Source organism: Brassica oleracea, chromosome C9, assembly GCF_000695525.1.
Source record: "Brassica oleracea var. oleracea cultivar TO1000 chromosome C9, BOL, whole genome shotgun sequence".
Classification (NCBI taxonomy): Eukaryota; Viridiplantae; Streptophyta; class Magnoliopsida; order Brassicales; family Brassicaceae; genus Brassica; species Brassica oleracea.
In genome coordinates this window covers 238,230-253,066 of record NC_027756.1, presented here as the reverse complement: position 1 = coordinate 253,066, position 14,837 = coordinate 238,230, and the positions used below count along the sequence as shown (strand labels likewise).

Here is a 14,837-nt window from a genome sequence, read left to right as displayed (position 1 = left end):
TAGTTGACCATATAGTAGTATTTTATTATCACATTCACATGCTCAAATGTATTATGTAATCGCCGAGTATTATTATATGTATTCGATAGAAGTGGGATTTGGAACTAAAGAGAAGGGATGTAACAAAATTCAATATTATTAATTGTTAGTTATAAAAATGGTAGTTTGTGTAATAAGTGATTTCTTAAATAAATAGAATATATAGTTGGACATAACATTTATTAATAGGTTATGATTCTGTTTTAATTGAATAGATGACAACATGAGTTTTGAGTCGGTTGGATTAGATAAAACATTGAGACCTATCTATCTATTTAAAAAGGTGAACCTGAACTTAATTGTTTTGAAACGAAAATATTAATTGTTTGGCCCATTTACCAATTAACATAAGAATATTAATTGTTTTTGAAACGAAAATGAAAAAGAAGAAAAAGTTGAGCTTCTTTTATATATTTTTGTGTCTTCATTTATATAGAGAAACCGCAGAAGACAGAGGAGGGAGATTTCAAACCCTAATCCGCAATAATGCCGCCGATTCTTAGGGTGATTGGGCAGGTAAAATCGAATTTTGCTTTCCTTATTTTCCGTCTGTGGGTTGGTTTCCATCTCTGATTCGAAGTTTCCTTTTCTACAGCGATTGATTGGCGGCAGATTCTTTCCATCAACGAATGGGCGATTGATTGGCGGCAGATTCTTTTCATCAACGAATGGTGATGGTAAGTTGTTTCTGATAGAAGGATATGCTAAACCACATCTCCTCTTATATTCTTGGTTGGATCTGTACCTAGTAGCTAGATTAGAGGAACTAAGAATCGAAATTGTTGTTGTATTTAAAGAAGATGATTACGGGTTTGGGTGATTTTGCTCTATATTCATAAGAGACAAAAGAATTAAGAATATAACCATGCTACAGTTAAAAGCATCAAATTGGACAATTTGTGCACAAACGTGACCAAACTCTCCTTTAAGGTGCGTGCGCGTGATATTGACACTCCAAAATCAAAGATGCATACTATACTACATACAGTATAGTATAGTCATACAAAAGATTAATTTAGTTACGAGGTTGAGTTTCATCCATTACATGACTATATATACATGATTACGATATGGTATGGAAAATTTGACACAAACACATAAGCTTTTCATTTTTGTGTAAGCCCATAATGCTTATCTATTGAATATATATTAATGAACAATACATTTACACCAATAGTTGAGGAAGGAGAATAAGAAAAAGAAAAAGAGAAGAGAGATAAAAAAAAAAGATGAAGAGAAGAAAAGAGATGAAACACAAAGAGAGAGAAAGTTATAGTTATATATATATATATATAGAAGTTTGCGAGCATTTTTCTTAAACTCAAAAAGAGAGATCATAAAACAACAGTTCAATGAAAAAATAGAATAAACCACAAAGTACTAAATTTAAATGTGAAAGGTGAATGTTAAGAATCATGAAGTTTATGAAAAATACAATTTGCAAAAAAATTAAGGAGTGTCGCCATGATTGATGGAGGAGAAGAACCATCACGAAAAATGGAAGAGAAGAAGAGGGTATGGTGGGAAGAGGTGAGGAGACAACGGATGGTGATGGTGGAGAAGGAGAAGACGGTGGTGGTGATGAAACAACTGAACGTGGTGATGCTACATGTAAGGTCTTTTGTAGTTACTGATGGTGATGGAAGAGAAGGAAGATGATAAAAGTAAAAGGAAAAGGAAAATTTGAAAATAAAGAGGATGGAACAAAAAAAAAAGAGAAAGAAAGACACAAAAGCCTCGTACTGAAGAATCATCTGCTAAATAAATTCATTATCAAATTTATATTTTCTTGACACATTAAAGAAATCATGTCTATTCTATGTCTCTCAAATAGAATAGTACAACATAGCGTACATTGTTCATCTTCTCTAATAGTTTTAAGCATTCTCTGTTTCTTATTCCATGTATATCGAAAAGTATCAAAACTGTAAATTCAAACAAAGATGTGAAGAAAAGTGATCAGATAATAACAATTCTTGGATATGATGATTATACGGCGTACGAAGTACTCCTTTTACGATAATTTCATAAAACTTGTAAATGATCGTGGAGTAAAAGAAAGATATCAAAGATTATTATAATTTTTTTGAAATAGAGCAATAGGTTTAAAAGAATGAAATTAACGATGGAAGTTAGAGTGAGAGTGAAACATGTATGAAGGATATATATTTTTTGTCTTTATATATATTATACAAAGAATATCATAGCCATTAACTTGTTATATGTATAGAATTAATATTTTTTTTACATGTCCCCTAATTTCCCTACTGGTTTTCAGTTTCCTTATTAGATGATCTGTTACTTGTTTACTTTTTTAGATTGTGTTTCATTCTCTCGATGATTCATTGATTGATTGATTGATTGCTTTTCTTCAGGGGCGGCTAAAAATGGTTCAGGGTTTAGGTTTCTGTGGAAGAAATACTTGACTGATACTGGCCAGAAGTTACATAGCTCGTTTAGTACGGCCACTTCTGGTGTCATAACTCTCTCGGTTGGGTCGTTGTTCTCTTGGGGCCTATACAAGTTAAACAACAAGGTCTATGACGTGACCAGCATCTTCAAGAAAAACGAGTTTTGGAATGACAAACTTGTCATCCTATCCAAGTTGCCAACAACCCTATCGGAGCTTCAGTCTGATGTTTTATCCCTCAAAAGAGATGTCCTTCTTCTCCAAGCGCTGGCTGGACTTCAGTCCTCCAAGCAAGTGAAATCTCATTCTGATGTCGAAAGCTGCAAAAGGAGCCTTCGTGCTCTTATAGCGGAGAGACAGTGCGCTCCCATCGTCCTCCTTCTCGCGTAAGTTCCTTTACTTTATCTTTTCTTATTACTGTTTGTGAGCTGCTAGAAATGATATATATATATATATATATATTTTTTTTTTTTTGGCAGATGGCACTCAGCTGGAATGTTTGATGTTGATGTGAAGAAAACGGACAGCCTTGATAACGCTTCTTGAGCCCGTCAAAGAGCGTTTTCCCAGTATGTGATATATGTCAGGTTTGTAGTTGTTTGGTAGAAGCTTTACCTTGTGTGTATTTCAAGGGATTGACTCATATGTGTTTGTGATTCTTTGGTTAAAATAGCTTGCAGGAGTTGTTGCTGTTGAGATCACCGGAGGACCTGAGATTTCCTTCCATCCTGGTAGAGAGGTTAGTTAGTATTCGTCTTCTCATTATTTTAAGCTACCAATCAAATTATTTGGTTCATCCTTTTCCACTTCCAGGACAAGGACAAGCCACCACCACCCAAAGTTTGTTTGCCTCAGGCCAGCCAAGGTAAAGCAATGACTGATTGTCTAAATCATGTCATCGGATACATTATTGATCATCTGTAAATTTCAGGTGTGACTCATCTTAGAGATGTGTTTGGTCGGCTGGGATTTAGTGACAAGGATATCGTTGCATTGTCTGGTGCCCACAACTTGGTATGGTCTTCTTCATTTGAAAATCAAATACTTGTATCATTTGGTGGTGGTTGGTCACTTATTAATATTGTAATTTCAGGTTTCGATGACTCAAAACTCTCTACTCTTTGACAATTCTTATTTCAAGTAAGTTACTGCACTTTCTAATCTTTTGTCCTAGGTTTCGGTTTCTCTATAAGTTGTGGCTGAATCACAAATTTGATGTTTACTGAAACAGGGAGTTACTAAGCAAAAAGACAAAAGTACCGACGGATAAGGCACTTCTTGAAGATCCTCAGTTTCGCCTCTTCATTGAGAAATATGCTGGAGTAAGCTATATACAAAATACATACATATATTTGAAGAGCTTCATTATTGATTCTATCTTTATCTGAGGATAACGACGTCTTCCTTAAAGACTATGCTGAAGCTCACCTGAAGTTGGCTGAACTCGGGTAAGTAACACATAACCATCTCTCTTTTTCTTCTTAGTTCTTAATGTGTGAACATATTTTGATATTTGGTTATTATGCTCTAATTGTCAGGTTTGCTAAGGAGTGAACCTGAAAGCTATAGCTTTGGTTTATTATTTGACTTGGTGGTTAGTTTGATGTACTTAAGCTGAAGAGGTTTACTATTTTGACTTGGTTAGTTCGATGTATTTACTTTTAATGAATCAAAAGTAGGCTGATGTTTATTGTTATTATAACTTAATTGCAAAAATTCCGTATTTAAGCATCACCAGTTCACTTATTAAACTAATTTATTACACAATTGAACTGAAAACTCACAAGAGGTGGCTTACAAGTCGGCCTGACTTTGATTTACCAAACCGGTTAACAGTTGTACACATTTCATCACAAAATGAACCGGTTAACAGTTGTTACACAATTATAATTTCTATCACAAAATGGAGAGGCAAGAAGCTCTACTTGTTGAAAGTTGAGATACTTGTCTCGCTCTGTAATGAATATTCTTGACATGGGTATTCACCAAATCGTGATTGTTGAGTTTCTTCTAACCATTAAAAGTTTCGATTTTGTTCTCTTTCTTATTACGTTTTGAAATGATCACCCTAATCTGTTCACATGTGCAGGGCTTGGATATGGCTGTTATGCCACCTGGGGTACTATTCTCCTTTTGTTTTTTTTTTTCAATATCAAAACTAAAAAAAAATTATTTGTTCCTTTTCAGAACTCATTCAACTCTATGAGTATCGCCGCACGCTGTGGAGAACTATGGGAGAGGAACTCATTGCTGCTTGGTCTTCCAACACCAAAAACTAAAAACACTATTTTATCTACTTTCATGTTTTCACATAAAACCTCTTGTGTTTAAGATCAAAAAGAGGAAGATGATTATCATACCAAAATTCTAGCAATTCATCTTCTTGATGAAAAAAACTGAAGTAATGTACTCTTACGATCAAAGAATGAGGTGATTAGTTCTTTTGACATAGGTCTTCTTAATCACCATAGTACTCAACCATCATAATGTGAATATATATAACTCAAACCCGAGAGTCAGGGGGTGATTCTGGGGTTAGGGTGAATGGTCCTTCTTGTGTTGAGAGAATCGAGCTTGTGAATCCCCTCTACACACTCTCGCACTCTCTTCACAAGTAGAGGTATATTAGCAGCGTTCCTTGACACTGAATCAGTCTCTGCCCACAGTCTTTCTCTTCAGTTCCCGACAAGACAAGAGTTATCTCTGCTTCTTCTGCATTAAAAGAAAAGACATGGTAGATTGGTTGATATATAGCATAAAGATTAGATAACAGAGGAGGAAGGCAGTATTTGATGGCTCAATCATCAAAAAAAAAAAAAATGAATCATAATGCAGACAAATAATCATAACTAGGCAATGTTGTGAAAGTAGAGAGAATGAACCTGCTGAGATAAGTGAGGGGTTTCGAGGACGGAAGAGGATCCGACCCGGAGTCGATGTTGGATGTATGAGAGGATGAAAGGGCGGTGTTCCTGAGATGATGATCCGGTAGGGTTGTTTGCCTGTACTCTGATATCTTCTTGCACATCGCCGTTGAGGTTTGTGTCGTCTTTTCAAACTCGAGGAGCGCTAACAAAAACCAGTTCCACTGTGAGTGGTGTTAATGAAACGGCAGAGAAATGAGTATTTTCACCATATAATAGAGTGTGTTTTGCTTTTCTTTGTTAATGTTTTTAGCAAATGAGAAGAAACTGGAATCTATTCAATAATTCATACATATATTCCCTTTCTTTTGCTTTCTAGTCAATTGTCTTAATCGACATAACATTTATATTGTTGTATACACTATCCATTTTACAACAAGCTCCCTTATTTTTGATTTTTGATTTTTGACTCCCCATCCAACTGCTTCACACTCTCTCTATATATATTCACTCGAGTTTGGTCTCTTGGGTCCTTGGAAGCAAGCCAAGATCCGAAACAGCTTCACCTACAAAGTCACATTAACACAACGTTACAAAAGAATCCTCGAGGACATGAGAGAATATAACAAAGCCTACCAAAGCTATACCATGCATTCGTTTGACGAATCTCTCGAACTCTACAAAGTTCTGAGACTCCAGCAGAGTTGTGTTTAGCCTTAAGTAAGTGAAACACGATAGGTGGCGACCATCAGGGTCGTTAAGTGGCTTTGCGTTCTCAAGAATCTTGTTGTAACCTTCTCTGTCGTAACAAGGAAGAGCATTCTCACTAGCTACAGGTATATTCGCATCCCAAGCTGCATTCAGCACCTGCCAAACTAGACCTTCTGGGTCAGCCAGCGCCTCTGGAAAATCCTCGTGTTGGTCAAGTGTTCGTAACTCCACGCATGTGAAGTTGAGAGCAGCGTCATGTTTCTTCAGCATCGCTGCTATTGGCCCGTACCCATCACGGTTTGATGGGTTGTAGAAGCCAGCAGTGAGCTCAGCAGCGTGACTAGCTGTCTTATACCACCAGTGTATACCTGAGAGCTAAATGCAAAAAAAAAAAGACGATTTTATTCAGACAAGCCGGGGAAAAAAAAACAAACATACTTTACTTGCTTCACCTTAGCAGCGATGGAGTTTCCTTCGAAGGCCAAGTTAGCCATAGAAAGAACACGATCACCATGGTCAATGAGAACTCTGGAGTACCAATTAAGAAAGAATCTGCCGTAGTAGCTGGCATAGTCACCTCCATCGCGAAAGAAACCAGTCCCGTGTGGGGTTGAGTTATAAGACTCAGTGTTGTCAGGTCCTCTGCCCCAAAAGCTGTGCCCTCTTACCTCTGCTGCCTCCTTTAAGCTCTTCATCAAATACTTATCATAACACTGCTCACACCAGTAGAGAAGATATAAGTGATCTGACAGGATGTAGATTTTTTGAATTAAAAAAAGAGAGAGTACCTGGAATTCACCAATACCAGGATACTTCCAGCCATGTTGAGCAGGGTATGAAGGATACCTGAGCTCCCCACATGGACCTAGTCCTACTTCAATCTCAGTTATGATTTTATCCTCAAAGAACTCATCAAACTCCACTCGGAAGCTTCTCATGTAATCAAAGTAAACCTATAACATCAACAACGATTCCTCATGACAAAGTGGTGCTTGCATGTTAGGCGATATAGAGTAGAAACCCCCATACCTCGAGAGCAGTTCTTCCTCTTAAAACACGTTGCTTGTCAATCCCCCAAGTGAGACACTCAGAGTTACGCATGCCTGCCCTGTCAGTGAAGTATATGTCAGGATTGGTTTGACCAATCTCTCTTACCCATTCGGGGAGTTGTATATGCACATCATCTCCAACATTGCCTCCACACTCGTGGAACGACATAACAACCTGAACAAGTCAAGAAGAACATATGGAATCTACATATCATCTCACTAAAATACTTATATGAGAAAAAAGAAGAGATCACCTGAAGCTTAAGTCCAAGGTGGCGTATCATGTCAAAGAGTTTCTTGTAGCCGCTCCAGTTATAGACCTGAGGGGTATGAGACTCGACAATGCCCCACCAGCAGTCAACCATAACACCATCAACGTTAACGGACTTGAGGGTTCTTAACTGGTCCAAAAGCACTTCCGGTTCAACCACTTCCGAGTTCATATCAATCACTCCCAACTACATCGTATCATTCATTCAACACTTGACTCAACCAAACCATCTCTAGAAAGCAAAAATTAAAAAAAAAAAAAAAATCTTACTGGGAGCATAACATAGACGGGAACAGACGCTGTGCCGGCAAAATCACGCTCGTCAAAATGCACAAATGGTTCATCATCGTCAGCCTAGAAATTGAAAATGTAAAGTCAAGTTACGAGCACAAAAACGAGTGAACTCTATAATGAGACACTTACGAGCTGATCTTCGATAGGAGAAGCTCGATCCTCAACACTCTCTCCTTTCTGCTTCGCCTTGGCGAAAGCGAAAACCAAAGGCCTAGCACCAGAAAGTGTAGAGGCGCCACGCCATTCTCCAACGCGCGATCTCCGAGCAGATAGTCTCGCCGGAGCTCCGAGCTTCTTCACGCTCACTGGACGACATACAACAGTATGAATCGAACTAATCGACATAGCTACAAAATCTCCTCACTTCACTTGTTGTGTATCCTAAATTGAGATTTTATGGGAAGACATAGGGACAATCAAAACCCACGTGAAAGTGTCAATTTTTTGAAAATGAAAAAACGAAACAAAAGAGTTGTAGTCCGGATTCACTCAGACCCGTCCGTTTGAGAGAGTTTTTGTCTTTAATCACAGACACACGTGGCGCTATGTCGGTCAAATTTCCTACGTCGGACAACTCGCGCGGGTCAAGTTTATCAATGGGCTTTTAAGAATGAAACTTCTATTGAGCCCATTTATCTATTGGGCCTATTAAGTCAATCTCTCCTCTCAGAAAAAGGCCCTAATAATCTCTTTTGTTTTTTTGAGTTTTTATTTTACTCCATGTAATATCATGGACAAATGTGTACTGTTTTTAAAATTGTTCGACTGTACTTGCACGAGTGTATATGAATTTTCAAACTTATTTTTCGAAGAAGAAGAATACGGTTTATTTATACAAAGGATGTCAAAAAAAAAATTATCTTATCTCTGAACTCTGAAGGATAGTAGTGCATTGTCGTGGAAAAAAATAGTGCAAAAACAAATACTGTGTGTCAGCTGTGTCGCCCGTCATCAATGCTCCCTATGTCGCTTGCATTTTAACTAATCAGTGACCCTTTTAAACTTTTGAATTTCACTGTTTTCACCGCGGCAGCAGCACTCCTTCCTATGCTTTCGTTTATTACTTTATTTTACCTTTCTCCTTTTTGTCGCTTTCGTTGATTACATTTTCAGAGTATGATTTTTATCAGTCAAATAAAACAATATACACACTCTCAGACCATGTTCTTTTAAAATCTATAAGCACATATTCAAATATTTCACACACAAGAATATATGTGGTTGTGTTATGTTGGAAAGAGATAATTTAATAGAATTAAACACAAAGTTCTGTCGTTACGTAAATAAATATGCATGCAACCACAAAGTGGTGCGTTACTGCTGATTAATGTGGGATTCGTGGACGGAGATGGCTCAATAGTACTACTATTATTTTCACGAGTTTCTTGCCTTCATTTCAGCTTTCTCTTTCATTGCCTTTATTTTTCTATTGCTACTTTTACTTTCTTCCAAAATAGTACCTTGAAGGTATAAATAAATAACACTAGATGTATAAATAAAGGATTATTATTTGAGGTTTCATAAACTTGTATAGTTCTGTGTATTCGTTTCTCTCTTTTTTTTTAATTCGACGTCTTAGTACCTAGGAGTATCTAACTATGGAATTATTCGGATAAAATGCGCATTTATATTTATCATAGAAATTGGAATCTTAATTATCCAAATAGTATATTCCGTGTTTCTTGCAACTACGTGTAAGCACATTCTGTTTGTCATATAGTAGTACTTCAGAACGAGTAATTAAAAAAAAAGATGATTTACATTGATGAGAAACAAACAAAGAGGTTAATTAACGTATGTTCCATTTCCACATAACAAGATTATAAAACCCTTTAGTTCTCAAAAAGAAAAAGATTATAAAATTCTTTGTAGTATTAATTTAACACAGTACACAAAAACCCCGAGATTGCATGCGTATTAGCTAGAGTTACCTTATACATTTAATAGTTTTAGGCGAAAATCCATACATTCCCGTCCCTGGACTAAAAATGAAATGATGAACAATAGCATAATACAACGTAAAGCATCATTTCAAACAAAAATAAAAAAATAAATCTAGAAAATATATTACGCTATTATGTTGGTAGTGATTGAATGTTTATACGAAAATACCTCTGTAGAATGTTTATTTTGGTCACTGAATATTCTAAATATGCAAATTCCTCTACATGTTTAAAAGACTTATGAAGATCAGTCTCCTGGCTATCGATCTGCATGAAACTACTAAGAGGTGACGAGATTTATTCTGGTGGGATCTTTTGCTCCAGTGATTTATTTTCAAGGACCATCTGGTCCTGTTGACTTGGTACTGTCATTTATAAATGAGTGTTTCTCGTTTAATTTGGATTGGTGCTTGCATTAACTCCAGCTTCTTATCCTCATTTCATCAATCCAGCTAGCTGATGGAAACGACACTCTCATCTGGTCAATTGGTGAAGGTATACCCCCCGGTTTAGTCCAAGAGCAACCTGGTATTTTACACGTGTGTTAAAACCTCTAAGCCTCTTGGCATTGTTTTGGTGTGGAACCAATGGCGGACCCATGATCTAATTTTATCTGGGTCAAACTTATTATTCAAAAGGAAAAAATGAATAAAAAGTGTCATAGGTAGGATTCAAACCGCGAGTTAGGGGTGTCAGAACAAAGACTTTACCTCTAGAACTACTGATTCTTCTTTGTTTTATGGAACAAATTAAATTTTATTGAAATTTAAGGGGTGTCAGGTGCAACTCCATCTTCCTCTGTAGTTCCGCCACTGTGTGGAACAGCTATCTCGGCTCCTACATGGCTGTTCATACTGAATCACAAAACAATTGCTACCATAATGGTCTCTCTTATTCTCACTTCATTGCCTTTCAAATTGTTTTGAGTGGTGCAAAATAAATCTAACGTCCTTAAGAATAGTGGACCCAAATTTGGTGAAGATGTGGTAAGTTTTACCCAAAATTTAATATATTTACACCGATCTGATTCAAAACTGACAAATCATTATTTTATAACATTTATTATTATTTAACTGAATTTTTTTATATATGTTTTATTGTATTCATAATATTCGTAATAAGAAAAGTACATCATAGTAGTAATAACCAAGTTTTTTTTTTGAGAAAGAATAACAAAGTTTCTTAACGAATAACTAGCACTGATAAAGATGAAGAAAAATCATTATATATTTACTGAATATTTTATTTTGCATTTTCTCAGCATCACTTTATTTAGAGAATATTACCTTGGTTTCACCAAATAGAATCTACAACACGATTACCATATGTATTGTATAAAGATGAGTCGCTCCAAAAACCAAGATCATGACCTAAGTCAACCTTTCTCGCTCTCTATTCAGATTTCAGACACATTACTCAACTTTAAAGACAGTACTCTCTTGAGTCTCTTTCCTTCACGACCAAGCTGTTAAAGAGAAAGCAATAAAGAAGAAAGAAGAAAGAAGAAAGAAGAAAGAAGAAAGCTTCAGTACCTAACCTTTCTTTGTGGGTAAAATGTTAAAATGTTAATTTCTTCAATATTAAACTTCTTCAATAACTTTGGCCTTTTGGTTGTCTCCTTTTATTTACCTATATTCTTAGGTTCTGGAGTTTTAAACTCAGTTCTCATAGACATTTACAATACGTCTTTGACAATGGCTGGTGGTGTGGAAGCAGCAAGTGGAAGAAATAAAAGAAAAAATAACTTACTAAGAAAGCAACTTGCTGTAGCTCTAAGAAGTGTTCAATGGAGCTACGCAATCTTCTGGTCCTCTTCACTTACTCAACCTGGGTAAGTATAATCTAATAAAATAAAATCTGTTGGTCTTGATATTTTCACTATAACATATACGGAAAAATAGATATTGATCTCATCTTTGCATAGGCCTTTTCTTGTTATAGATAATGTGTTAAAAGGTGTGTATATATATATATATATATATTTATATTTGAGTACTATATTATATATTTAGGGTTTTGGAGTGGGAAGAAGGGTGTTACAACGGGGATATAAAGAAGAGGAAGAAGAGTTACGAAGCTGCCCATTATAAATATGCGTTGCAGAGAAGCAACCAACTTAGGAAACTTTATCTGTGTATGCTGGAAGGGGATAGTAATACTACTATTAGTACTACTCATGATGTTGATGATTATGGTGATGATGAGGAACATAATTGTAACAGTGCAACAAGTATGATGTTGTCACCAGATGATCTCTCGGATGAAGAGTGGTACTATATAGTCTCCATGTCCTATGTCTTCTCTCCTTCTCAATGGTTTGTTCTCTCTCTCATCTACTACTCCCTCCGTTTCGAATTAGATGTTGTTTTAAAATAAAATTTTCGTTTCAAAATTAGTGTGGTTTTATGATTTCAATGCAAAATTTATTGACTTTTTATTCTAATCTACTTTTCTATTGGTTGAAATCTGGTTAGATGTATTGGTAATGATGTTTTTATCTAGTAAATAGATAAACTTAAATTTTTTATTAATCTGTGTGTTGAAGTATAGAACTACAAGTAAAATGAAACGGAGGGAATATTAAATATTAAATTAATATATAAAAATATCTCTTTTTCGAACTATTCCTATAGGAAAAGTACTGATTTGGGAATGAAAGTGAATTGAACTAGGTCCCTTCATTGTCGCCTTAAGACCATGGATCTCAAAAGATTCCACGCTTATGGTCAAATCTCACCTATAGATTTCATGTACTTGTTTGGTCAAGGGGGTTGATTAATTACCTGACGGTTCACGGATTTCCATGTTCATTACAAGAGTGACTCTTACGTACTGTTTATGTACTTGGGATTCCTTTTGTTACTATTTCAATTTATTTGCATTTGAAGTAATATACTCAATTAGTACGTTTAATTTTTTTTCTTTCTTTAGGATCCAAAACTAAAATGATTTTATTTTTGGTTGTTTAGTTTGCCAGGAAGAGCTTTGGTGACGGGTGAGACCATATGGCTTTGCAACGCTCAGTACGCAGATAACAAACTCTTCTCTCGCTCTTTGTTAGCAAGAGTAAGTCTTCTTCTACAACCTTTTCATGAATATATATTGAATTGATCTCTTAAAGAATAGATATCTGACTATAGTTCTCTTTCCACCTGCTTTGCTCTTCATGACTGTTCATATGGCTTCTTTTCTTTAGAGCGCATCAATTCAGGTATGTTCTCTTTAGTGAGTCTTTAATGGGTGTTAATTGTCAGCAAATAAAATTTAGTGCTTAATTGTTAAATTAAGATTTGTACTTCAGTTAGAACTAATGTAGAATGTATGTCTTATGTCTTTATGGGACTTCTCCAGACTGTTGTGTGTTTCCCTTACTTGGGCGGTGTGATTGAGCTGGGCGTCACAGAACTGGTAACTCTCTCTCTCTCTCTCTCTATCTTAATATCAAAGGATTTAACTTTAGTTTCTTGCTTCACAAGGAAGTCATACTTAAACTCGTTTTACTTTCCTTCATGAAAAATAAAAGATTTCAGAAGATCATAGCCTGCTTCAACACATCAAGTCTTGCTTGTTGGAGACTTCAAAACCCGATTGCGCTTCATACAACTTCTCTGCTCGCCAAGCCAGCGATGATGAGAAGAATCAAACTAAAATCAAGACCAGTGATGGAAACTCAAACTCAGTGCTCCAAGAGAACCATCAGATTCAGTCTGATGAAGACGTGCATTACAAAAGAACTGTCTCAACACTAGTCAAATACTCTGCTGATAAGGATATTCATCATCTCCAACCGGATCTTGTTTCTTCTAACGTTGGGTCAAGTTTCTTGCGTTGGAAGCAACGTGAGCAGCCAAACTCAATTCTGTTTCAGGAACATAGCAATTTGCAGACCTTGTCACAGAACGTGCTGAGGAAGATATTGCAAGAGGTACCTTTGATGCACTCTTTAGACACAAAGAGAACGCTCCCAAGTAAGACGCTTGGTCTGAATCAAGATGATCCTTGGGATACAAGAAAAGAGAATGAAAAGTTCAGTGTCCTTAAAGCTATGGTTCCCACTGTCAACCAGGTAATAATAATAAACCTATACTATGTTATATTTTGCTCTGTATTAGAAAACCAAGACTCTGTTTGGAATATCTCTGCAGGTTGATAAAGAAGAGATACTGAACAACACAATCAAGTACTTGCAAGAACTAGAGGAAAGAGTTGAAGAGCTAGAATCTTGTATGGGGTCAGTTAACTTCGTAGAGAGACAAAGAAAGAGCGTTAACGACTCTGTGTTAATCGAGGAGACATCAGGGAACTATGATGACAGCACGAAGATCGATGGAAACTCAGGAGAAACCGAACAAGTCACTATAGCGAGAGATGAGACACATTTGAGAGTTAAACTGAAAGAAACAGAAGTTGTGATGGAAGTAAGATGTTCTTACAGAGACTACATAGTTGCAGACATCATGGAAGCTCTGAGCAAACTTCACATGGATGCTTTCTCTGTTAGATCTTACACACTTAATGGGTTCCTCACACTTAATCTCAAGGCAAAGGTAAGTTCTAGAAAAAAACAATCTTCTCCATGTTTGGAAGAGATACATTTCTGTTATCTTGACCTATATATACGTAATATTTTTGATGTTATGCAGTTTCGTGGGGCTGCAGTTGCTTCGGTAGGGATGATTAAGAGAGAGCTGAGGAGAGCCATTGGTGAGATCATATGAAAATTCACTTGAGGGATCTTTTAATGATCTTGGTAAAAGTAGTATTGTATTTCCTAAACTTTTGAATAAATGTTATATTGTTTTTTTTTTTTTGGACTTTGGTGAATTAGTTACATCGAGTTTTGCGAGTTTGTATTTATGTAATCTTTGCCAAGACTGGTTGCATGGAATTTTAGACATTGTCATCTTCTCTCCTATATATTGTTCTTGATTGGTTATATTTGTCGGACTAATCATCTTTCATATCAATGATTTGGATTCACCTTTACTCTAAAGATTCTCAGATTATTTGGGTGTTCTTTTTAATTATGTAACGCTTCAGTTTCTTGCTGAGAGTCCTAAATAAACGGATTGAAATGTTACTAGCTGAAGAATGTAACTTAAAATGTTAATTTATTCAGAACTGTTTATTATTTAATTTCTTAACTAAATGCATTATTTGTGGTGCTCATATAGAGCCTGTAAAGAAGAAGTAAATGTTATGGAGCAATATAAAAGTCACTGTTTTCACTTACATTCTCCCCAGTTCCTTAATTTA

General features: G+C 36.0%; 3 protein-coding genes and 1 long non-coding RNA gene across 5 annotated transcripts; 2 read left to right on the top strand and 2 right to left on the bottom strand.

Moving 5' to 3' along the window:
• Positions 1 to 1,381: 1,381 nt before the first annotated feature.
• On the top strand, positions 1,382 to 4,154 carry LOC106316703. Its single transcript, XR_001264927.1, has 9 exons — positions 1,382 to 1,569; positions 2,415 to 2,835; positions 2,929 to 3,036; positions 3,123 to 3,188; positions 3,263 to 3,314; positions 3,381 to 3,463; positions 3,543 to 3,589; positions 3,681 to 3,897; positions 3,988 to 4,154. It is a non-coding gene; the product is annotated as an uncharacterized LOC106316703 (long non-coding RNA).
• A 685-nt stretch (positions 4,155 to 4,839) lies between these two features.
• Positions 4,840 to 5,570, bottom strand: LOC106314040. The gene is made up of 2 exons (XM_013751988.1): positions 5,332 to 5,570; positions 4,840 to 5,122 (listed from the first exon to the last, which is right to left on the bottom strand). The coding sequence occupies exons 1-2, from the start codon at positions 5,475 to 5,477 to the stop codon at positions 4,966 to 4,968; spliced, it is 303 nt and encodes a 100-aa protein (XP_013607442.1). The 5' UTR covers positions 5,478 to 5,570; the 3' UTR covers positions 4,840 to 4,965.
• A 67-nt stretch (positions 5,571 to 5,637) lies between these two features.
• Positions 5,638 to 8,099, bottom strand: LOC106313586 (beta-amylase 2, chloroplastic). The gene is made up of 8 exons (XM_013751439.1): positions 7,768 to 8,099; positions 7,615 to 7,698; positions 7,328 to 7,531; positions 7,054 to 7,248; positions 6,813 to 6,977; positions 6,477 to 6,737; positions 5,961 to 6,399; positions 5,638 to 5,879 (listed from the first exon to the last, which is right to left on the bottom strand). The coding sequence occupies exons 1-8, from the start codon at positions 7,981 to 7,983 to the stop codon at positions 5,821 to 5,823; spliced, it is 1,623 nt and encodes a 540-aa protein (XP_013606893.1). The 5' UTR covers positions 7,984 to 8,099; the 3' UTR covers positions 5,638 to 5,820.
• Positions 8,100 to 10,934: 2,835 nt separating this feature from the next.
• On the top strand, positions 10,935 to 14,484 carry LOC106315722 (transcription factor MYC1). Of its 2 annotated transcripts, XM_013753534.1 has the most exons (9): positions 10,935 to 11,126; positions 11,223 to 11,412; positions 11,594 to 11,896; positions 12,551 to 12,647; positions 12,778 to 12,792; positions 12,933 to 12,989; positions 13,105 to 13,647; positions 13,727 to 14,128; positions 14,225 to 14,484. In XM_013753534.1, the coding sequence occupies exons 2-9, from the start codon at positions 11,276 to 11,278 to the stop codon at positions 14,297 to 14,299; spliced, it is 1,629 nt and encodes a 542-aa protein (XP_013608988.1). In that variant the 5' UTR covers positions 10,935 to 11,126; positions 11,223 to 11,275; the 3' UTR covers positions 14,300 to 14,484. The 2 variants fall into 2 exon arrangements, with proteins under 2 accessions (XP_013608988.1, XP_013608989.1); XM_013753535.1 differs by lacking the exon at positions 10,935 to 11,126 and having other exon boundaries at positions 11,180 to 11,412.
• Positions 14,485 to 14,837: the final 353 nt, after the last annotated feature.